This window comes from Filicampus tigris, chromosome 2 (assembly GCF_054856515.1).
Source record: "Filicampus tigris isolate MCC_2025a chromosome 2, RoL_Ftig_1.0, whole genome shotgun sequence".
NCBI lineage: Eukaryota > Metazoa > Chordata > Actinopteri > Syngnathiformes > Syngnathidae > Filicampus > Filicampus tigris.
In genome coordinates this window covers 17,430,667-17,453,329 of record NC_141218.1, presented here as the reverse complement: position 1 = coordinate 17,453,329, position 22,663 = coordinate 17,430,667, and the positions used below count along the sequence as shown (strand labels likewise).

The following is a 22,663-nucleotide window of genomic DNA, read 5'->3' as shown; positions in this document are numbered from 1 at the left end:
GCAAGATTCATGTGTGCACTGTTTTCTACAGACCTTCTCAGACGTTCACTGACACTTTTACAACTTAAATTATATTTGTTTCATGAAATTATAATATTTTATTCCCAATAAACTATTCTCTTGCGCTCGTAGCATTTCTCTTGACTGCACTCCTTCCAGTAGACGTGGATGGTATTGGTTTTTTGTGGGTGTTTTTTTTAGTTCAATTAGATTTCAGCCTCTACGTACTGCCATGTCAATCTAATCTGCACAGGGCCTTCCGAATCAGTAGTGCTGGCCAATGTAACTTCAACTATCTTAAGAATGGGACTGTTTAACTAATCAAAACATCAAATTCGTCCTCACAGAGCCAGAGCAGTGGCACTTGATGGCATGAGGATTTTTTTGTCCTCATATTATTTGCTCACAGAAAATTTTCAGAGCCAAACCTGACTATAAAAAAAACATCAAGTCGTGGTCCGTGCACATTATTATCTTTAATAATCAGCATCTCTGGCGACGATGTCTTTTATTTAGCTGATGTTATTGTCATGTTACTACAAAAATAGTGATTCCGAATTATTTCAGATGATGTACATGGTACAGTTGCAAGCCCATTTTTGGATAGCATTGATCATTTCTATAATTTCAACAAGATGGTGGTATTAAGAGGTGTATTAAAATGCATAGCTCTAGAAGACTGAAGGCCCAGGTAGCAAATGCATAGTCCAACACTGCTGGACTCCAGTATATGTGTATATACCTGTAATGTACTGTTTGGCCAGTGTTCCCAACATTTTCTATCCCCTGCACTCATAAAGCAACTTTCAATATGTGCTTACATACACAACAATGGTCAATGATTGAGCTAGAATTTATCCACGATTTAAGCAAATACATTTAAATGTAAACATTACCTCGATGGCTTTCCTCATCATTTTGGCATCAAACTCAGCTGGGGTCAACATGAGACCTATGATCAGTCTTTCCAAGTTCTTTGACAGTTCGGACTTCAGGTCCTTCATCAGATCCTGCAACCAGTTCAAGCATTTTTTTTTTTTACTATTTATACAGTAAAACAAAAAACATCCAATGTCATACGTTCATAAGCAATCATCTCTTACCCTCCCCAGTAGTGATTTGAAGGTCTGTCTGATCTCTTGTCTCTGTGCATTGCTTCTGCGTGCAACTATGTCAATAATTGCATCTTCATCCGTTCCTGTAGCACGCAGTAAACATTACAGTAATGTTAGTTATTCTATTTAAATATTTTAGATATATATTTCTTTTTTTTCCAACTGTAAAAACAAGGTTACATACCAAATCCTTTCATGGCTTTTCTTAAAGCCTGCGCATCAGCAGAAGGGTCAAAGTTGGTTGAGGGGACAACTGTTGGCCTCAGCTGGTAGTGGAATTGTAAAAATGCACAAATTAGATTGTGGTTGAACAAATATGTCATGAGGTTGCAGGGCAAGGGGTTAATTCTTTCTCTTGACAAAGAAGTGTTAAAATCGCAATGAGACATATAAATCTCACATAAATGCATGTTGGTCACATGCTATTTGATGAGTAGATTTAACATTCTGCAACACCTCTTTAATATTTTTGGAAAGCATGAAATCTTGTTTAACCAGGACACAGCCAACAATGAAAATAGGAGGCCATTTTGTTAGTGTCAAACCAAATGTGGAATCGTTTTGACGTTTAACTTTCAAAGTAAAGCGAAGCAAGTGAGCATTAGTGCAAAACATAATTGCAATTTGCTGACTATCGCAGCTTATCTTTTCACGAGGCATGCATTGACTTTTTTTTTTTTCTTGCAAAAAGGCGATCACTGCAAGGCTTGCATATCACAGCCAAAGCAAACCATACAACGACAGTTGTAGTTGTCTCACAAAGGGGGCCAAACCTTGACTTTGGTCATGGAACTTATTTCCCACATCTTGTAGGCTATCTGAGCTGCTTCAGGGAAGAATTCTCCAGCTAAACTGCAATGATCAGTTTGACACAACACATAACACTGAGCACAGCTGGAACCTCACTTGGACCACTTTTACATTCACTTTGACACTCTTGATTACAAAAAAAATGGAGCTTAATTATTGATATGGCCTTCCTTTGGGATTGTGCTTTACCACCCTCATCACGTTGCGACTGTAATTTAAAATAATACTTACTCATCATCACCTCCACATAGATTCAACAGAGTCTTCTTGTAATCGCCTGACGTGTCGTCCTGTTTGTAGCAAGCACATATCATTGATGTACTCATTCACAGAGAGGCTCTTCTGCTTTTTCTCTTACCTTGATCATGTTGTAGAGTGACTTTTCATATCCAAGCCTGAAACACTCTCGAATATCCAGCATATCGATTTCCGAGCGACAAATCATGATCCTTATCAATGTGTTGTCATCTGTACCGAGACCCTGGAAATAAAGCATAAAAGTTTTGCCTTTTCCAGTGCTTCACTAATGCAAAGTTGACCCTGGGTTTAAATTGGAATGAGCTGACATTTATATTTACCTTCATTGATTTGTAAAGGCGTTTGGCAAAGAACATGGGAACACTGCGTATGCACTGGACTGGAAGACAAAAAGAGAGTTGTTTACTTTTTAAATGTAATAATTTATGTTACATAGTTGTAGTTGCTGTATCTTGAAAGTAATTAGTTACAAATTTACTGTGTGCTACACTACTTGTGCACTACTTTTGAGTTTCTTAAAATCACTATCAACCCTCATCCTACTCACACATATGGCCTTAAACAATTTTAAACACAAAAAAAAAGAGATTTCTTTAGTAGCTAATGTCTTACCTACAGTGAATAGCTTTTGTAATCGCATTACTTTTGTGTTACTTCCAACATTGCTTGGTAACAGGTTCTTTCTATTATACGTAACTGCTCAAGTTGACTTACCAACAGCAAGCATCAGTCGCTCAAAATCCCCAGACAGCTCGCTCTTGATACTTTGCTCTATGGATTTCTCTGCAATCTTCTCGTATGCATCGAAAACTACAAAGACAAGAAAGTACAAGATTGTACATTGTGAACTAAGTTATGTTAGGTTTAGACAATTTAGAAGATTGTTGTTGCATGTTGGTATGTAAGCTAGAAATACAGTCTAATTATGCTCCAGTTATATTTGCAAAAGTACAATATTTACAGTGTTGCATAATGAGATGATGAATTACAATCTACCCACAGTGTTTGTAATTGTTGCTATGCTTAATACGTATGTATTTCTACTGCATGTTGAAACTAATGAACAGTTTTGAAAACTGCAATTTCTTTCCTTAATATTGCGATATTGCGATAAAATATTTAGAACTTCTAAATATTTTCATGTTGTCTGATGAAATTGTTTCATGAAACAATGTTGCGTAAACACGTGGACTGCAATTCTTAATCACTGACCTTATCTTGGCACTATATAAATAAATAAATAAATAAATTAAATAGCCAGCCATTCATTCTCGGCACCACTTATCCTCACTAGGGCCTCTTTTTGGCATACCTTACAAAGTGAAGTATAAGAGGCTGAAATTCACATTTCAGTCACAATCGCACTCCTAGGAGGTCACACTGAAAATGTGTAAATGCCACACGCGCATGTTAATTCCCCTTGGCGTGCACTCACCCATGCGGAGGTGGGTCACACTCCGGTTTCCCAGTATCATGATGAATTTGGCCTCGTCTGTCCCCCACTGCTCTTCGCCAGCAGCATAAAGGTCCTTTTGTTGGGACAAGAGAAAGCAAGATTACAATCACACTTCCCTACAGTACAGTCATAAATAGAGATACATGTACAGGTCAAGTGAAAAAGAATTTCCATTGTCAACAGGATTGAAAGCAAATGATTTTCTTCATTATGGATGTGAAGACTGTACTATTGTTGGGACATTTGATCAGAAGTTCAGATTCTCACTTGTGCATCCTGCTCCACCAAATCAGCATTCACAACTCCTGACTCATCTCTGGTCCCCTGAAACCAGGACAACAAGGTCACCAGGAAGCCACAAAATGATCCTGGTCATCATCAGGTGGTTTATATGATAGAGATAAACGACTGCTGACCACCTCAAACCATCAGATAACTGACCTGAAGTAAAACAACCAGCATCTTCTTAAAGTGACCTGAAGTGTCGCCTATCACATCCTCCTCCATGCTTCTACCATAGGCTAGAAAAACATGCAGACATCAGAGTAAAGTAGTAAAAAAAAAAAAAAAAAGAGAAAAAAACGGACATTTTACTCTTTTAATACTGTGTATTAATAATGGACAAAAAAGGGCTCACCATCCTTGTATGCTTGAATCATGTCATGTATTTGTTTGTTGTTTCTTGATGCCAGAATTTCAATCAAGCTCTTTTCGTTTGTTCCAGCTCCCTAATGACAGGGTCAACAAGTTCAATGTGCAGCAAATATAACTCAGCTTCCCTGACATATGGCAAAGTGTCTTACTTTGAGCGCATCTTTTATTTCTTTGGCATCATGGTAGGGTTGTGTTCTCATCAGACTCACAATGAGGCGCTCAAATTTACCTGTCAGCTCATATTTCAGATCCTCAATAAGATCCTGCAAAATAACTGTTCTCAATTAGACATGATATTCTGAAAAACACAAACACCTTCCAAGTGAAAATTCAGGATGAGCCTAAAACACCGTATAACCTTTACAAGTGAACTTAAATAGACCTCTGAACATTTGAATGCACAAGACATGCAATGCTTTTATACTTTTTGCACAACATGCTGTTCTTTAAAGAGGAGGTCAACCCAAACATATATTTTTTTAAGAATATATTCTATGCAGGCCCACTAGTTGAAACAAGGCAATATGATTAATATGAAATATGAGTTAAGCAGCAAAATCCACCCGTTTTGGCCATTTTGTCACTTCTGTCGACTGAAAATGACATCACAGACCCTCAGTGCTCAGATAATGACCACCTGTTTTATGAAGCTGAGCTATGATTGGTCATTATCCGAACCATGAGGGTGTGTGCTGTCATTTTCAGTCGACAGAATTGAGAAAATGACCGTATCCAGAGATGGCTGAAAACGGGTGGATTTTGTTGCTTAACTCACATTCCACAAACACAAAATTAATCAGAATGCTATGTTTCAACTGGTGGTCCTGAATAGAACATATCCTTAAAAAATATATGTTTGGGTTGACTTCCGCTTTAACAAGAACCTGAATGGCAAAATTCATGTCAAGGATTTGTTTTTGTAGACAACTACAATGATAAAATGATTTCGTTGAAGCTCCTTTTTTTTTTCATGACAGTGACACGCCCTTGGTCACTAAAACATGAAGAGAGGTGTGCAAGTGTTCGTTTAGACAAAACTGGGTGAAAATGCACACTGAAAGCTAAGATAAAACAAGCATCTATAAAATGTTATTTGACAAGCTTAACTCCTGGCAGAAATGGGCTGGCATCATGCTAAAGTTAGCTTTCTTGTGCTAACATCAATTCATTATCTTATGTATATAAAATTTAAAATAATAATAATATTTAGCTCTTATTAATTAGCTCATGTGTGCGCTACTGTTAGGATTTTCAATACTAACCAATGTTTGAGTGACTCTCTAATACATGGAGGGAAATGTGGCATTTTAGACCTGAATAATAATTTGTTTGTGGAATACAAATTAAGCAGCACCGTTTTTAGCCATCTCAGGGGGCGGCCATTTTGTCACTCGCTCTTGACTAAAATCACAGTTGCTCAGGGCTCAGGCAACCACCAATCATGGCTCACCTGTCTTCTGAAGCTGCGGCATACAAAATCTAGTTTGCCAAGGAAAAGTATTGACCCCTTTATGGATCAAACACCCGTTGTGATTTTTTCCACTCAGTTCCTTGTTAGAGAACAATAGGTTGTGCAAAAAGTACTGAAACACTAAACGTTTTGAAATTCAAAAGTTTGGTGGAATTCTATTTAAATTCACATGTAAAGGTTATTGTGTATTTTAAGTCCATTTGGGAATTTAACACCAACAGCCGAATGTATCACACTGTGAGTTGTGTATAAATGATGTGATTTACCTTTCCAAAGGTGCACTTGTACGCTGCAATGATTTCCTGTCTCTGAGCGTTGCTGCGGGAGGTGATCAGATCCAAGATGGCTTCTTTATCACTGCCTGGGGAGCGTGTCATGAACATGGGAATCAGAGACTGTGGAAAGTGCTGAATAATATCATGCGTGCAGTTTTCAGACACTCACCCATGCCTTTCATTGCATTGTAGAGCGCCTCGCCATCGGCGCTGGGATTAAAATTGGAAGCATCTGTTATTGTGCCTCTGAACACCTGAAAACAAATAGGCAGTTCAATTCAAGCACAACACAGTACTGTTCACAATTGACACAATCAGGTTGTCCATTTCATTATTTATCTGTTGTTAGTGGAATAAAAAGACAGATACTGATTAAAGGGGAAGTTAACCCAAACAATTTTTGTTTCAAGAATATGTTCTATGTCGGCCCACCAGTTGAAGGAAGGCATTCTGAGGCATGTTCAAAAGGGAGTAGGAGGAAGTAATAACTGATCTAGTCCTACACCTATTTTCGTACACTCTTTCAATTTCAATGGAGTTTACCTTAATTTTGACTTCATGCTAAGTTGGCCAAGTGCCCAAAATAATCAACTTTATTTTGTTTAAGTTTAGTGATAATTTATGTCAAACCTATGTTTTAATATCTTTAATTCATTTTCCTCAATAGTCAGAAGTTGTTTCAGATTTTCCCACATTCCTAAGACTGAGATGTTATTGTTGATTTTATTTATGATTTTTTTTATATCCTTTCTATCATTTGTTAAACCTTGTGTTCCCAAAAGTCATTAAAAATTATGTCACATGTGGATAGGAATTGGACCCAAAAGCAGACAGGAGACAACAATGGCGAAATAAAATCTTTATATGCAAAAATTCTGAGTAAAACAGAGCAGGGCATGGAAGGCAAACCGTTCTGACAACATGTAAGTGAGTAACTCAAGCTTACATACAGAAAAACCACACCCAACCCTTTGTGGCCAAATAAAGGACAAAGCGACTAGCAACATCAAGGACGACTAGCAACATCAAGGAGACTTGTGTGAATTTTGAAGTCTTGATGTCTTGTTGATATATCTTGTCTTGTTATATGTTACCTGCCAAAGGACTACGAATGTAAATTAGCTGTTGCTAACGTCGCACATTTACACAGGTATTGTACCAGTGTTCATTAATGTGCATTGTCCGTTTCAAATAAATAATAAAAGAAAAAAAGAAAGACCCAAACATAACAGATGAGGTACTGCCAGCCCACTGTTACCACACTTTAGAATCAACATGTTTTTTTGTGAGTAACTAACAGCAAAAAAATAAACAAAATAAAAAGCAAAAAGGCTATGCTGTTATGCTTAATGTATTAGGTCAAATGCTGACAGCAACAAATTCAGGAAACCACTACAATGAATTAGAAATTGAGCAACAGTGACAATTCATTCACACTGACAAATGTGAAACACCAACTGTATATGCAAACTAATAATTACACACATACATACAAAGTGAATTCCGACAATGAAATTCCAAATGAGTTGTAGTCAGCTCTTATTCACCAGATTCACATGGATTTACTCCCAACAAAAGCATTCTTTCAGTGGCAAGTTACAATCTATTGGTAATCTTCAGGAGTAATATGTTACTGGACATGATCTGAAGCATTTTGCCATGTAGGCAGTTGACCACCTTCAACTGTTTGACCCCCGTTCACATAGAGAACTTGAATGTGTGTGTGTGTGTGTGTATACGCGTGGGTCTGTATGTGTGGCTGGTGCAAGGACGAAGGGGTGGGACAGTGGGTGTGCAGCAGGGAGTCAGATTACACACAAAGCAGCTTCCTCTGTGCGGATCTTTTTCAAATGTAATAAGTAACGTTCAGCGTTTATCAATACGCCCATCTTTAGACCAATCAAAGTTGTCCCTCATGGCCATGATTTTGACCCACTGAAGTTGTGAAGATACATGCAAAGTCATTGTGGGCTGTAGGAAATCGGAGTGTTCAATGCAGCAGCTGCTATTCAGATCAATGCTGTTTAAGGGAAGTCAGCCAAAAGACGCTTTCCATGGCACATTCACAACCAACCACCGTCACCCCCGACAGCTGGACAGCTTCACTGTCATAGCAACCGAGCCACTAAACAGGCCCATAGCAACAAACGTTTAACAAAATCCTCAAAGTGGGCCTTACATGGAAGAGACTGGATAAGAGTGTTCGGTCGGTGATGCACACTCACCAGTAGAGATAGACCGATATGCATTTTAAAATGGCATAAATGTTAAAATTTCACATATATTTGTTTTGATTCCAACAAAGTTTTATATTGATTTATTATCTGCCACAAGATTTTTTAAAAAGGCCGATATATGTCAAAACGCAGAATATCAGCGACGATAATCGACCCGGCCAATAATCGGTCCATCCCTACTCACCAGACCCTTTACTTGGTAATTCATGTACTCTCTGGTGAGGTACATGTAAAATGCTTTTTTTTTTTAATTGCCTCAGATATTCAACAATGTGTGTTGATATGCACTGAATCATGCTGAGAGCTATTTCTAATAACTTGGTTAAATGTAGATGAGAGAAACTACACTGTCACAGGATATTTGTCAGAATGTGTACAATTGGCCCTACTGTTGTGTTAAAATTCTGCAAACAAGCTACTTTAATAAACGGGCTCTCAGGTGTGAAAGCTCCTGCCTTATTGGTGGCAAGCAGCAAGAAAAAAAACACCTTAATTCATATGACACAAAAGCCAGCTGTGTGATCCAATCCACAATACAATGTGAGACAAAGGTCCTCTTACCATTTCTGAATTTGGTCGTCTGTGTTTGCACAGTTTAGGGGTCAATAGTTCGGAGCCTGCAAAGAAAACGAGATGACAGCAATACAGTTAAATGTGCCATTCCCTGCCACTTTACTGCAACCGTAGTATGCAAGGGTCACCCTAGGGCAACCCCTACTCTCAGAGGGAATCCAATCTCATTTTCTATTCACTGTGTTCCATCACAGCTACTTTAATTAAGGGATTACTCCCCAAAACTAAGGCAGCACAGGAAACAAAATATTTCGAAAACAATAATAATCTCTCACTCTCTGTTTTGTAGCTAATATCCAACAGAGACTTTCAGACAGGAAGATCCTTCAACACAGTAAAATCAATGTGTAATTTTCATTGTGAATACCGGTTGATTGTAATCAATACAAGTACGGATAATATCAACTGTGGTTGAGTCCAACTGGACATCTCTTTGGAAAAAGACAGGGATCCTATTAGTTTTCATGTGCAGCACTGTTTAAGACGTGAGTGTGTCTTTCCAAAAATAGCAATAGAATGCAGTCGAGGGGTCTGGGCCTCTACTGTACATACAGAGCCACGCCCTTCCATGTACCCCAATCTTTATGCTCAAAAAAGTACTTTTAAAACTTCCACATTACCTCCGAGCACGCCAAATTAGTTGTTTCAAATCTCTTTTTAACTGTCTCATGCAGGGGACAGTGATGGAATATATATGTATGTAAAGAATTGGTAGAGACCACGATTCGTTAAATGTGGTCACTCGGGAAATGTAGACGAAACAAAAGAAGATTACCTGTTCAAATGAACGGAGTTTCAGGCGAAAATGGTGCAGACAGGCTCTATCTTTGCGGACCGTTACGTGTCCTCCCTTTGGTGTGACGCGAGACTGCGGTGCTCGCACGCACGGCCTCCCCGGTACGTGCGCGCGACCGGTGGGAAGGCACGATGTAAAAGCTGACGGTCGCGCGCATTACGCACAATTTTACGCGTAAATTTACGCAGCTTTTTACGCACAGTTGCTGCGTAAATGAGCACGCAACGCCAGACTGGCGAGTTCATTTTAGTTTTCTCTGCAGAGGATGAAACGTTTAAACGCATTCAGGGTCATCTACTATATAATGGCACTCCGGAACAAGAAGTTTGAATTTCAATTATTTCATAGTAGTGGACATTGGAGTCAAATAAGGTTTAACAGTGAAATCGGAGGGGAAATATGCCTCATTATCACTAGATGTGTTTGACTCTGCACTTCAGTGTGGAATTTGCATGTTCCTTTGTCAGACGTCAGTTCGCCTGAGTATTAATGTGTAAGCACCTTCTTTCCTCATGTATTCTTTCGTTTCTCAAAGGATGATCAGTTTTACTTTGTTGTAGGTGTATTTTATTTTCCAAATATCTCTTCATACTCATGTATGCCAGTTATGAATCTTAAAATGCCAGTTATGAATCTTAAAATGTGTCAAACACATGGCCCACGGGCCAGATCCAGTGCGTCATATCAATTTATGTGGCCTGCAAATACCAATACCAACATTTCTAATTTTCGTATGTAATAAATAAAATTGACACATTGCAAGCATTTTCTTGTTACCGAACCCCTTTTTACAGTAACTTGAACAATAATTGAACAAACTATTATCCTTGACTTCTGATTTCAAAACTATCCATCCATCAATTTGTTGTGTATATGTAATAATATGAGGAGGCAATTAAGCATTTCTATGGTTTCACTTTACTAACAACCCACTGAGGGAAACCGTAACTACAATGTGACCCGTGACAAAAAGTAGTCAACACCCATAGTTGAGGTCAAACAAGAGTTTTTACAGCCTATAGATTCATCAATTCATACTGTGGTTATACCACAGTGAATTAACATTGTTAATAGCCCTGTGTTGAAGCCCTATAAATCAGTGGCCTAATGAGCTATGCTGTAGAATTTTCAATTCATTCTTTGCAAGTTTAAAAGTTTCAGCTGACATTTTTTTTTTACAGTTTCATGTTTAAAGTACAATTTCATCAGATTTTGTCGGAGAACCACTATATACTACTGAATCCATTCAAACGCAGTCTGTTATGATTAAACATGACATTCATGTTTGTATTCCATTAATCCTCCCGCTCAAAACACTGTTTGTAGCTTTTCAATGAATGTAGGAGGTGCTCAAGTAGTGACCTACTAAGGTGTTTTATACTGACCTCTTGTGCTTCGATTATACATTGCACTTATTGTGATTGTCCCTCCAGGAATCAAATGATAAAAGTCAAACAACTGCAACTTGGTATGTGACCAATAATGAACTAATTAAGCCACAGAGTTCATTTCAAAATCAGTCGGTCTGCAGACCTTGAGAGCAACGTGTTGGTAATGACTTACATTTCAAATTGGGAAAATGTATAAAACAATATAAATCAGCACAAAAGCATTTTTGAGATTCTCACTGGGATATTTTGTTCACTTTCACAGTTGTGTCTTTGCAATAATGAGCACATTGTGATCCAAACAAGGGAGTAAGAAAGGCTACTTTGTGAGTAATTCCATTGAGTGGGAGGGTCTCGCAGGCCACTCTTGTATATTGCAGTAAAACAAAATCATGTTCCCTTCATCCAAGTCAGCAGCACTGATACGCCTGCCTGCCACGGCCACTCTTCGTGGGACAGCAAACAAGGTACAGTACAAGAATGTCTACAGAATTAGAATCTCATCGGGTAATGAACTAAATCTGATTTGATTTCACATTTGTGATTGTGACCAAGATGTCACGGGCAATCTTAATCTTGATGTGATATAATAGTGGTGACAAAGCTGCACATCACACGTGCAGTTGTTGTTGTTAATAAGCTTGTTATCTCTAGTGTGGAAAAGATAGCCCAGCAGATAGCAAGTCCAAGTGTTATGTTTGGTCAAAGGTAGACTGAAAGGTACACACGGGCCGCCCCCCACTCGCCTCAAGACTTCTGCGGTGGATGCCGAGAGGGATTAGGTGGGCTGAAATCCCCCTGGTGGAAAACGAGGAGGTGAAAGCTACCTCTTATAGAGAAAGTGTGCGGCCTGCACTATGAGGCCTCCTACTTTGTCCTCCTGTGTTTTATTAACTCTCAGGGTCATTATTTGGCAGCATACATCACACCTTTGAGCAGCAACATCCTCAATAGGAGCACACAAACTCCAGTCAAGATGGTAGTCAGTGTTAATTCCGCTGTGTTTAATGACTTAATTTTGGGAAAGGATGAGTGACAATTGTGTCTACATGATAAAGGAAAAATATATATAAAAAAAATTAAAATAAAACAACAATTACTTTCTTTTACTTTTTCAATTCATCACTAATCTATATATAATTGAATGTCTTTATTAAAGTGATCAATCAAGTTATCGTTTCAGCAGCTGCGGTTATCTTCTGACATGATCCTGCTGATTTGAGGTGAGAGTATTTTTTTATTGTTGATAAGCATCAATTATCTTAAATAATTGTTGACTCAGTACTGTCATAAAAGGTTGAAGGATGTTGCAAATCGTCGAGTAAAGGGTATGTCTGTTTTTATGTGAGCGGCAATTATATAACCAAACACTGGCATCATTAAATATTTATTGGATAAAGGTGACTTAAAGATGGATATTATAAATCAACTCTTTAAAGGGGAAGTCAACCCAACCATTTTCTTTGCAATAATGTTCTATGCGGGCGGCACGGTGGTCGACTGGTTAGCACGTCCGCCTCACAGTTCAGAGGTCGTGGGTTCGATCCCGGCCCCGGCCTCCCTGTGTGGAGTTTGCATGTTGTCCCCGTGCCTGCCTGGGTTTTCTCCGGGTCCTCCGGTTTCCTCCCACATTCCAAAAACATGCATGGTAAGTTGATTGGACACTCTAAATTGCCCCTAGGTGTGATTGTGAGCGCGGATGTTTGTTTGTCTCTGTGTGCCCGGCGATTGGATGGCAACCAAGGCAGGGTACCCCTCGCCTACTGCCCAAAGACAGCTGGGATAGGCTCCAGCACGCCCCGCGACCCTTGTGACGATAAGCGGTATAGATAATGGATGGATGGATAATGTTCTATGTGCCTCCCACTAGTCTAAACATGGCATTCTGATTACCAGAGATGGGCATTCTGTCCCAGGGATGGACGGACAGACGGATGCCCATTTTGGGGAAGAAGGACGGAGGATGAGGAGTTTTATTTTAAAATGTTGGCCTAAACATGGACGAAAGTGTGTTTTCGTCCGTCCCTGTTATCGTCCCTAACCAGGTCAAGTATCGAGTGACGTGTTGTGTTGGGTTCTTTCAAAAAGAAAGAGCAGTTAACCTCTGCGATACCACAGAGCCACCATTACTTCAGCCTGCACAACACTGTAGAGTGCTCTTTTTCATGTCCGTTCCATGCCGTAATATTGTACTCACAGGCATAATCTGCCCAATAGTGGACGCCCATTTCACCGACGAGGAAAAAGGTGGATAGCAATATTGTTTTATTAACTAACTGTTAACATGTAGTACATACCTTATCCCTTTGCATAAAAAGTCTGTCCTTGTCTGGGACATCTCTAGAGCATAAACATTTCTCCAAACCTGACGGTTCATGCTCATGCCAGCTCCGCCGTAAACTTAAAGCTACGACCCGAAAGTGGTAGTCTTTTAGTTCTCCTCCTAAAAGAACGTTGCGTTATTTTGCAATAATAATTTTGTTGCGAAATAACGCAATAAAAACAAAAAAAATTATTGCATTATAAAGCAAAGGTTTTGCAATAAAACGCAACAATATTGCCTTATAACGCAATCTTAAATATTCTCGTGATGTCCCCTGGCTAAATGCTATCTTGGATGACACTCAAACAATTGTAAACAATTCAATCCACTCACGATACTCCCAGCCACTAAGTGGACGTGAATAGGAAATTAGCTAGCTAATGAGCTTAAAATAATGTCATGCACAGACATTTTTGTTATTTATTTTTTATTTTTTTTGGGTGGGGGGGGGTGCAGCGGGTGAGGTGGGGACTGACTGACGGAAAGTAAGGACGGAAGCACTTTATAAGGACGTGGACTGACAGGGTCGGAGGACGATTTAAGGACAGAGGGACGATGAAGGAAGGGTGCCCAGGTTGCGGACAGAGGACGAAGGAACGGATCGGCAAAATTGGGTAAAGTGCCCATCTCTGTTGATTACAATTGCATTTGTGGAACTGCTTCAGAAAACAGGTGAGCCGTGTTTGGTTGTTACCTGAGCCCTGAGCAACTGTGATATCAATTTCAGTCTACAGCAAGTGACAAAATGGCCGCCCCCTGAGATGGATAAATGAAGGTAGACTTTGCTGCTTAATTTGTATTCCACAAACACAATATTAATTCGAATATTACGTTTAGACTAGTGAGGCTGCATTAAGCATATTATTGTCAAGAACATTTTTTGGGTTGACTTCGTCTTTGAAACACCTTTAGTAGTTGTGGGTTTGTGACTGAACTATTCCTACAACTAGGAAATAAAATGAATGTACAGTAGTTTTAATAGGTCTGTCATATCTTTATAAATGTAATCTTTAAGGGCAATAATAATAAATACATTTAAGCAAGTTCATTATTAGAGTAAAATGCAAATATGATACTTTCTTTTTAAATGAAGGAAGTTAAGTGGCTCAAGTGACTTGCAGTTTAGTAAGGCATCCATTTCAAATAGTAAATGTTTGTCGGTCTACATAAATAGTATTGTATATTAAGGCAAATTATGGAGAGCGTGAGTCCTACTTGAAGGCTGTCCTGACAATTATTCATTGACATGTTGAATGCCCGCCCTTCATACTCCTATTCCCTTACTTCTACTTCTTCCCCTCATTCGCTCCCTTCCTCCAAGAGAACCACCTGCACTCCCACCTGCGTCTGCCTCTCCAATTCCAGCATCTTTACATACCAAGCCGAAGCATGGCGCACGCCGCGCTGAAGTCGTTCTTCATGAGCCTGTCCCGGACGAAGCCCCTGGAGCCCGATGGGGAGAAGTCCACCTTTAACCGATGCCTGACCACTTTGGACCTGGTGGCGCTTGGCGTGGGCAGCACCCTAGGAGCCGGTGTCTACGTCCTCTCCGGAGAAGTTGCCAGAGAGTCGGCCGGGCCCAGCATCATCATCGCTTTCTTCATCGCTGCCCTGGCATCCATATTCGCCGGCTTGTGCTACGCAGAGTTTGGTTCCAGAGTTCCTAAAACAGGCTCGGCATACCTTTACAGCTATGTGACAGTCGGGGAACTGCTGGCTTTTATCACCGGGTGGAATCTGCTTCTCTCTTATGTCATTGGTAAGATCAATGCAGCTTTTATCAGCAGTAATTTGATCTTAACGAGAAATACTTGATCGATTGATTGATGCTCCATTTTTGTTCATCTTATGTAACATATTTAGAGAGACAGAACATGAATGATCAACCTACATGGTACATCATGTGACCTTCCAACTGCTGTAGAAGCAGATTCTTCAAGGATGATTCACATATGTATAATCTTGTCTTACAGCCATGTAAATAACATCATAAACCTCCAAAGTCTAAAGTTTAGCGGATGTCAGGAAATATCAACATGTGTATTTTCTGACTTTATGACTGCAGTTACATGGTGACTCAGTTTATTGCATTTTTCACCTCATTTTCTGTTCAGGCACGTCCAGCGTTGCGCTGGCATGGAGTGGGACGTTTGATGACCTCATCGGTGGCGTCATGTCCAAATATTTGGAAGAGAATGCAGCAATTGGCCTTCCAGGCTTGGCACCCTATCCAGATGTCTTTGCTGCTTTTCTCATTATGCTCCTATCTGGTAATTTTGCTTTACTACACTGTAAAACAAAAACCATAACAACAAAAAACTGTCAATTTTACATAAAAAATCTGGCAGCTGGTTTGCCAGAATATTTTAGTCAAAAATATGGTAAAATGGGCTATTAAAATTTTACAACTGTATACTACAGCTTTTGGTTAATTCTACAGATAAATATGCACTTTGAAATTTACATTTGTGCGTGGTTGAGTAATTTACTAGGACTTGCGACTTGCCTTGCCCAAAACACGGGAATGACATGACTTCACTTGGGACTTGGTATCTAACAGAGAATAGAGTCACTGTTTCTCTTCAAACCTCGTCCGGAGGGGGCGGGGCCAGTTCCTCTTCACCTCTTGAAGTGTGCCTGTGCCTTCAATGACCTCTCTGCTTGTATGACTGCGCTCCACTTTACTCTGCTAGGAACGTAGCTCTTTGTGCCTCTTCAACCAGCTTGTCTAAAACCTCTGACAACAACACCTGCTTATATAGAGAGCTGCCCTGTGCCACCGCTTCTTTCTGATTGGAGGCCTGCGGCGGGTAAACAGTCAGGTATCCAATCAGTGTGCTGATGGGAGGGCTCCCGCACACAGCGCGCACCGATTGGATGGCCACTGTCCGAACCGTTCACTTTGACTGTGGCGTTTCCGTTCACATATGTAAAAGTCCCCCCACCCGCCTTCTGTTTAATAACGATGTGAAGTGCTGTGTGCACTTTGAAAGTAGATTCTATTCATCAAAACATACAGTAAGACACCAGTGTCACAGGCATATTGCTAGCATAAAGCAGTATAGAGTCTATGCAGAGTCCTTCTCTGGTCGTTAGCGTATCCGCCATATTTGATGTGGCAGCGTCCGCACGAATGCACGTCAACTTCACTTAACTTTAAAACGCGACAACCTACAAAGTACACAAAGTTAATAACTTTCGTTCACCCATTTACACACACAAATTAGATTTGAGTAACATAGTGGCACCTGAAACAAGGTATGCAGTTTTTAAATCTGAAGATTATACACATGTACACCCTCAATCAGCACATTTCAGTATTTCCACATTAAGTGTGCCACTCATAAACGTTAGTCGGAAAAAATAACATGCATTCTTCAAAATAATTTTGAGATGTTAATGTTTATTAAATTTTTGAGACAATGTACTTTTGTAATAGGATCAGTGATTTTTTTAAATTTTTTATCACTCCAACATATGTTTTACTGAGCAAGATTTTATGACTTGACTTATGACTTGCTTGAAAATTTGGTGGCGACTTGATTTTTTTCCACAGTGACTCGGGACTTGCTTGAGACTTGATGGTTACGACTTGAGACTTACTTGTGACTTGCACATATGTGACTTACTCAAATATAATACAACCACTTCTTATTGTCTTGTGAAGGCTTGCTCTCCTTTGGGGTGAAAGAGTCAACCTCAATCAACAAGGTCTTCACAGGGGTCAACATCGTGGTTCTAGTCTTTGTCGCCATCTCAGGCTTCATCAAAGGAGACATCGCTAACTGGCAAATCAGCACGGACGATTTGCTCAACGCCACAGCGCAAGCCAAGTAAAGTCTAAAGAGTGCTGTCTGTGTTTGGGTGCATGCAACATCCTCTCTGTGACAGATAAGGCGTTATCGCCCTTCAGATTACAAAACATTAAACCTGTTGACCAGATAATGTTCTCTCTTTTGTGCAGTAACCTGAGCACGACTGCTAATCTCACTAGCGACTTTGGGGTCGGTGGCTTTTTCCCCTACGGCTTGAGCGGAACCCTGGCTGGGGCAGCAACATGTTTCTACGCCTTTGTAGGCTTTGACTGTATCGCAACAACAGGTGAGAAGATCACGCTCTGGGCATAAAAAAACATGTTTCATCCATCAAACGTGGCTTATTAAATCAATATAAATCACTTTATTGCATCAATACATCAAACATTAACGTAAGTACTGACCATTCTGGCCTTACTCTACCTTATTGTTTTATTGCTTTAAAAGCCTTGAGATGCATCATCTCATTTTCAAGAAGGTCCTTTCAATACATACAAATAATAACAATATACAAAATAACAAGTACAAAAATAAACAAATAATAGTAATATTGGAAAATAATTAGGTGGCACGGTAGTCCACTGGTTAGCACATCCGCCTCACAGTTCAGAGGTCGTGGGTTCGATTACGGCCCCGGCTTTCCTGTGTGGGGTTTGCATGTTCTCACCGCGCCTGCGTGGATTTTCTCCGAGTCCTCCGGTTTCCTCCCACATTCCAAAAACATGCATTGTATGTTGATTGGTCACTCTAAATTGACCCTACGTGTGGTTTTGAGTGCGGTTGTTTGTTTGTCTCTGTGTGCCTTGCGATTGGCAGGGTGTACCCCGCCTACTGCCCGATGACAGCTGGGATAGGGTCCAGCACACCTGCGACCCTTGTGAGGATAAGCAGTATAGATAATGGATGGATGGATGGAAAATAATTAAAGAATATATATATAATCCAGGTAGTGCCGTATTCGGCTTGATGGATTGTGTTTTGAGTCATCTGAGTTAACGAAGGGTCAGAACCTTCTGTCACGTGAGGATTAGGATTTGGACCCATACGCAGACATGACACGGACGTTGTAGAGTAAAAAGCCTTTATCAATGAAAATACAAATGAATTACAGAGAGCTGAAACTGGAAGGGAGTTTGCATCCTCACTCGAAGAAGGTTTGACTTACTGACAACGTGTCACTAAGTAACTCAAGTTAATAAACTGTCAGACAGCAGGCCTATATGACATAATAATGCACAACGCATAAAAGGATCATCGCAACTGTATAGCAACTGATACATCACTTAACAACCAGTCATAACAACTATACTATACTATACTATACTATACTATACTATACTATACCAGGGGCAGAGACAGAACGTGGCTAGTGGGTGGGCCTGGAAAAAGCAGGGTGGGCCTGAATATTTCTCTCACCCAGCACAATCCTCCTGCCCTGACACATTGCATATTCAAATAAAATGGCAAACTAAATAATATGAAGTTCAGATCTTCCTGAGACAACCATAATTATGTCATTCTTAATATTCAATAAAATAAAAAAAACACAAGGAAACTCAAATTCAAAAATAATTTAATAATAATTTACAAAAAATGTAAAAGTATATATTTTTTCATGAATCTCACTTGGGTGGGCAGTTTATCAATCTGGGTGGGCCTGTGCACACCCAGGCCCACCCATGGCTCCGGTCCTGTACTATACTGTACTGTACTATACTATACTATACTATACTATACTATACTATACTATACTATACTGCAGTTGTGAATGTTAGGTACTTAAGGAACATCTTTAATATTATGGTGACCAGTGTGTGTTGTTCTTAGGTGAGGAGGTGAAGAACCCTCAAAAGTCTGTTCCAGTGGGGATTGTGGCCTCTTTACTGATCTGCTTCTTGGCCTACTTTGCTGTTTCTGCTGCTCTCACCCTGATGATGCCTTACTACATGCTCAGCAAAAAAAGCCCCCTGCCCGTGGCCTTTGAGTACATCGGCTGGGGTCCTGCCAAATATGTTGTGGCCGTTGGGTCATTGTGTGCCCTATCCACCAGGTACAAGCACACATTTGAATTCTAATTTTAATGTTTGATTGGCACTGATAACAGCAACACCCCGTTAAGGTGATCAGTGTCTTAGCCTGTTTTTTATTGATCTGCGCAGCCTGTTAGGCTCCATGTTCCCCATGCCCAGAGTGATGTTTGCCATGGCAAGGGATGGCCTCCTTTTTCAACCCCTGACCAAAGTCACCTCCAGGGGTAGCCCTGCTGTGGCTACCATATCATCTGGAACTGTGGCAGGTAAAGATTCTTATGGAGTAGTTGGGTTTACAATGTATTTCGGCTAAATTGCTAAATTGCTCTCTCTCTCTCTTACTGTCTGAAGTTCTGCCATTTTCCCTTCCAGTTGACATCAAATAATACAAAGTGACCCTAATAAATGACACTGATTAGAAAAATCCTTCACGATCCATAAGAGTAGACAGTACACACATCAGTGTTGGTCTGTGCATTTGGGACCTGGGGCTTTAGTGCCGATTTAACTGACGTAATGCAGCTCTTAATACCACTACCATCACATGGCAATTGTGGAAACTATCTTTACTATACAAAACCATTATCTGGAGCAGTACTAAAACTATATTTATCTAATAACATGACAAAAACATAAAACATTTACCGGTAAATAGAATATGTCATACTGATACTGATTAGATACTGACTGTTAAATGTATTAATTTGTGTAGATCGCTAAAGATGTGTTTTGCTATAGTCAGATTTGGCTTGCTCTGACTGGCCAATCAGTGGATGAAAAAATGTTGCATTCAATGGCCCCGGAAGGACAAATTTGAAATCTGATTAGCTAAAAAGTCCCATTGCTAATATAGTTTAAACTCCATTGGCCAGCACTACTGATTCTGAAAGCCCTGGGCAAATTAGATTGACCTGGCAACACATAGATGTTGAAAATCTGAGTGGATTAAATTAAAAAAAATCTAATTATTACACACCTGTAGTGGAGCAGTGAATGCTACAAAATGAAGAGAATACTTTGTTAGGAATAAACTAATGTGATTTCTTGAAAAAAAAAATGTAGGCCAGCAGAGATGGCCTTGCTGGCCCTGAGGTACACTATATTGTCATACTGGATCGACAAATACTACAGAAATGCAAAGGAAATTATTCAGAAAATAACACTATAAGGATAAGGAGAAAATTTGCAATTGAGTCACTCTCCTGTGTTAATTGTACATAACATCTTAAAGAAAGATAATAAAAAAAAACAGCGTCACCTGCTGAATCTGATGGGGTACTACCAGCCTGGCTCCAATGGAGTCACATCTACACATGTACTGTATGTGCTTTGTTGTATTGACTAGAAATGCAGTTTTCTTCCATTTTCAGCCTTCATGGCTCTGCTGTTTGACCTGGACGCCTTAGTGGAGATGATGTCTATCGGAACCCTGTTTGCCTACACACTCGTGGCGATATGCATCCTAATACTGAGGTCACATATAATATATTTGTTAACACCTCGAATGCTGTGAATTTCATCATTTCACGCCGTAAATGTGCTGACATTTAAGGTATCAGGTGACTCCATCTGATGACGGAGGACTACAAATCATAGAATCCAACACCAAATTTGGTTTCCTAAAGCCGACATCATCTCCAAATTCAGACACCTCAAAAAGAGTCACGCTTCTTATTTTAATCTCTGGTAAGGACACACTCTTTTTTTTTCCTCATTCCTATACTCAGCTATCACCATCATTGCATTGTTATGGTGTTTGTCATTGTTTCCTGTCATGTCTGTGTAGTCACATGTGTGGCTGCTCTGTGCATCACTCTGAGCCTGGCAATTGATGCTTTATACAACATGGAGGCATGGAGTGTAGCGCTCGTCTGTATCTTGTCCATTATCCTTCTGCTGGCCGTTTTCCTGATCTGGAGGCACCCACAGAATGCCAAGAAGGCATCCTTCATGGTGAGTGCATATAGTAGAATATGAACATGAGGAAACGAGCACAAGATCTCAACATACATGGCTACTTACTGTATGTGATCCACAGGTGCCCTTACTCCCTGCACTGCCCATTGTGAGTGCACTTATAAACATCTACCTCATGTTCCAGTTAGAAGGCGCCACGTGGTTACGCTATGCCATCTGGATGGCAGTAGGTGAGGCTATACACCTGATGAGACTATTTGGAAGTACAGTGGAACCTCTGACGTCGAATACCGTAAATGTGATCAAATATGAAAAAACATGCCTCAAAAGTCAAACAAAATAACATTAACCATCAAGACTTCAACAAATCTTTTGAAGCTTCAGTAATTGACGTGTTTTTAAGTCAACTATGTTCACTGCAACGCAGAACATTCATATCATACATACAGTACATTTCATAGAGTACATTTTACTCAAAAAAGACTATATTTGGTCCCAGTAAATTTAGTAAAATTCGTGAGTAAATAATTCTGCATAAAATTCTGTGTAAAATTTACTCTGAGAATTTTAATCTCAAATTTCACGGTTTACTGGGGCCAAATACAGTGTTTTTAGAATAAAATGTACTCTACGAAATTTACCATTTAGGTGTAAGCATAATGGCTAATGACAAGCATGGAAATAACATGATTGATTAATTTTACTTCATTTTTTCATATAAGTTATTTTATAGTGGTTAACACAGTAAAAGATAGTTAAGAATGTTAAAATCAGTTGATAAACGTTTTATGATGGCAATTTGAACCTGAAACAAATCCATTCCCTTAACATTTCAAGTCAAACAGTGTCAGAACGGATTGCGTTTGACTTTGGAGGTTCCACTTCATGTAATCGTCAGTGAACTGTAAGATTTGATCTCTGCAGGCCTGCTCATCTATTTTGGCTACGGGCTGCATCACAGCGTTCAAAGCCAGCGTCACAAAACCAACCTTTCAGCCGTCAAAACCATCAGTGAAAAAACAGACAAAGACATCTTTAAAGAGTGCAAATTGTGAGCACTAGCGGGATGGGGCGAGATGAATAGAGATGTTACTGTGAGTCACTGTTTTGTAAATGTGAGTAACTATAAGCACCTCGGGAGTTCCTTCCTACAGTGTCAAGCATTTGTGGTTCATAATCACTTCAGCACATGTTCACGCAGTTAAAGCTTTCCTCCATTCCGTTTCTGGTTCCACAATGTCTCTTGTTAATCATATTGACATGGATTGCCGATTTATTGCAAGTCATTCCTGCACCCATCTGCTTTTTAAACTGTAGAAAATGTAAGAAGTTAAAAAAAAAATCAGCTGCTAATATTTGTACTTTTTAAATTTGTCTTAAGTGCCTGAAATTGCAGAATTATTTTTATCACACGAGGGATGTTAGAGCTTTTCTGATTTTTTTTTTTGTTTCAGTCAAATACTGTGTAAATACAAAAAGTGTACATGTTTTCTCATGATGAATTGTGAATGTATATTTTAATTAAAAAGAAACTAATATTTTCAA

General features: G+C 39.6%; 2 protein-coding genes across 6 annotated transcripts in view; one reads left to right on the top strand and one right to left on the bottom strand.

Moving 5' to 3' along the window:
* The window catches only part of anxa6 (annexin A6), a 21,763-nt gene extending 5,682 nt beyond the window's left edge, over nucleotides 1-16,081 (bottom strand). For 2 of the 3 annotated variants that reach the window (XM_086012916.1, XM_086012926.1), the window contains exons 1-19: nucleotides 15,863-16,081; nucleotides 15,455-15,645; nucleotides 14,735-14,993; nucleotides 8,838-8,893; nucleotides 6,209-6,293; nucleotides 6,031-6,125; nucleotides 4,443-4,556; nucleotides 4,277-4,367; nucleotides 4,081-4,160; nucleotides 3,907-3,963; nucleotides 3,619-3,712; nucleotides 2,898-2,993; nucleotides 2,504-2,562; nucleotides 2,284-2,406; nucleotides 2,157-2,215; nucleotides 1,889-1,967; nucleotides 1,300-1,381; nucleotides 1,104-1,198; nucleotides 897-1,010 (exon numbers count right to left, since the gene is read on the bottom strand). In XM_086012916.1, the coding sequence (XP_085869042.1) occupies nucleotides 897-1,010; nucleotides 1,104-1,198; nucleotides 1,300-1,381; nucleotides 1,889-1,967; nucleotides 2,157-2,215; nucleotides 2,284-2,406; nucleotides 2,504-2,562; nucleotides 2,898-2,993; nucleotides 3,619-3,712; nucleotides 3,907-3,963; nucleotides 4,081-4,160; nucleotides 4,277-4,367; nucleotides 4,443-4,556; nucleotides 6,031-6,125; nucleotides 6,209-6,293; nucleotides 8,838-8,893; nucleotides 14,735-14,777 (1,422 nt within the window). In that variant the 5' untranslated portion in view covers nucleotides 14,778-14,993; nucleotides 15,455-15,645; nucleotides 15,863-16,081. Of the gene's footprint in view, nucleotides 1-896; nucleotides 1,011-1,103; nucleotides 1,199-1,299; nucleotides 1,382-1,888; nucleotides 1,968-2,156; nucleotides 2,216-2,283; nucleotides 2,407-2,503; nucleotides 2,563-2,897; nucleotides 2,994-3,618; nucleotides 3,713-3,906; nucleotides 3,964-4,080; nucleotides 4,161-4,276; nucleotides 4,368-4,442; nucleotides 4,568-6,030; nucleotides 6,126-6,208; nucleotides 6,294-8,837; nucleotides 8,894-9,624; nucleotides 9,788-14,734; nucleotides 14,994-15,454; nucleotides 15,646-15,862 lie in introns of those variants that run through there. The other variant, XM_086012936.1, reaches the window with a different exon arrangement.
* LOC147151629 (cationic amino acid transporter 2) lies at nucleotides 11,396-22,663 on the top strand. 3 transcript variants are annotated; one of them, XM_086012967.1, is made up of 13 exons: nucleotides 11,396-11,500; nucleotides 12,217-12,256; nucleotides 14,678-15,115; nucleotides 15,471-15,626; nucleotides 17,024-17,189; nucleotides 17,321-17,457; nucleotides 18,999-19,221; nucleotides 19,331-19,467; nucleotides 20,572-20,674; nucleotides 20,754-20,887; nucleotides 20,988-21,154; nucleotides 21,240-21,348; nucleotides 22,043-22,663. In XM_086012967.1, the coding sequence occupies exons 3-13, from the start codon at nucleotides 14,746-14,748 to the stop codon at nucleotides 22,171-22,173; spliced, it is 1,833 nt and encodes a 610-aa protein (XP_085869093.1). In that variant the 5' UTR covers nucleotides 11,396-11,500; nucleotides 12,217-12,256; nucleotides 14,678-14,745; the 3' UTR covers nucleotides 22,174-22,663. The 3 variants fall into 3 exon arrangements, with proteins under 3 accessions (XP_085869093.1, XP_085869074.1, XP_085869083.1); XM_086012948.1 differs by having other exon boundaries at nucleotides 11,426-11,500; nucleotides 12,220-12,256; XM_086012957.1 differs by having other exon boundaries at nucleotides 11,439-11,500; nucleotides 12,193-12,256.

Bases quoted from the DNA above. Each gene is read 5' to 3' on its own strand.
- LOC147151629 (XM_086012967.1), top strand. From the start codon at position 14,746: ATGGCGCACGCCGCGCTGAAGTCGTTCTTCATGAGCCTGTCCCGGACG. The intron at 17,458-18,998 runs GTGAGAAGATCA...TGTTGTTCTTAG, and splicing joins TGACTGTATCGCAACAACAG to GTGAGGAGGTGAAGAACCCT. The intron at 20,888-20,987 runs GTAAGGACACAC...ATGTCTGTGTAG, and splicing joins GCTTCTTATTTTAATCTCTG to TCACATGTGTGGCTGCTCTG.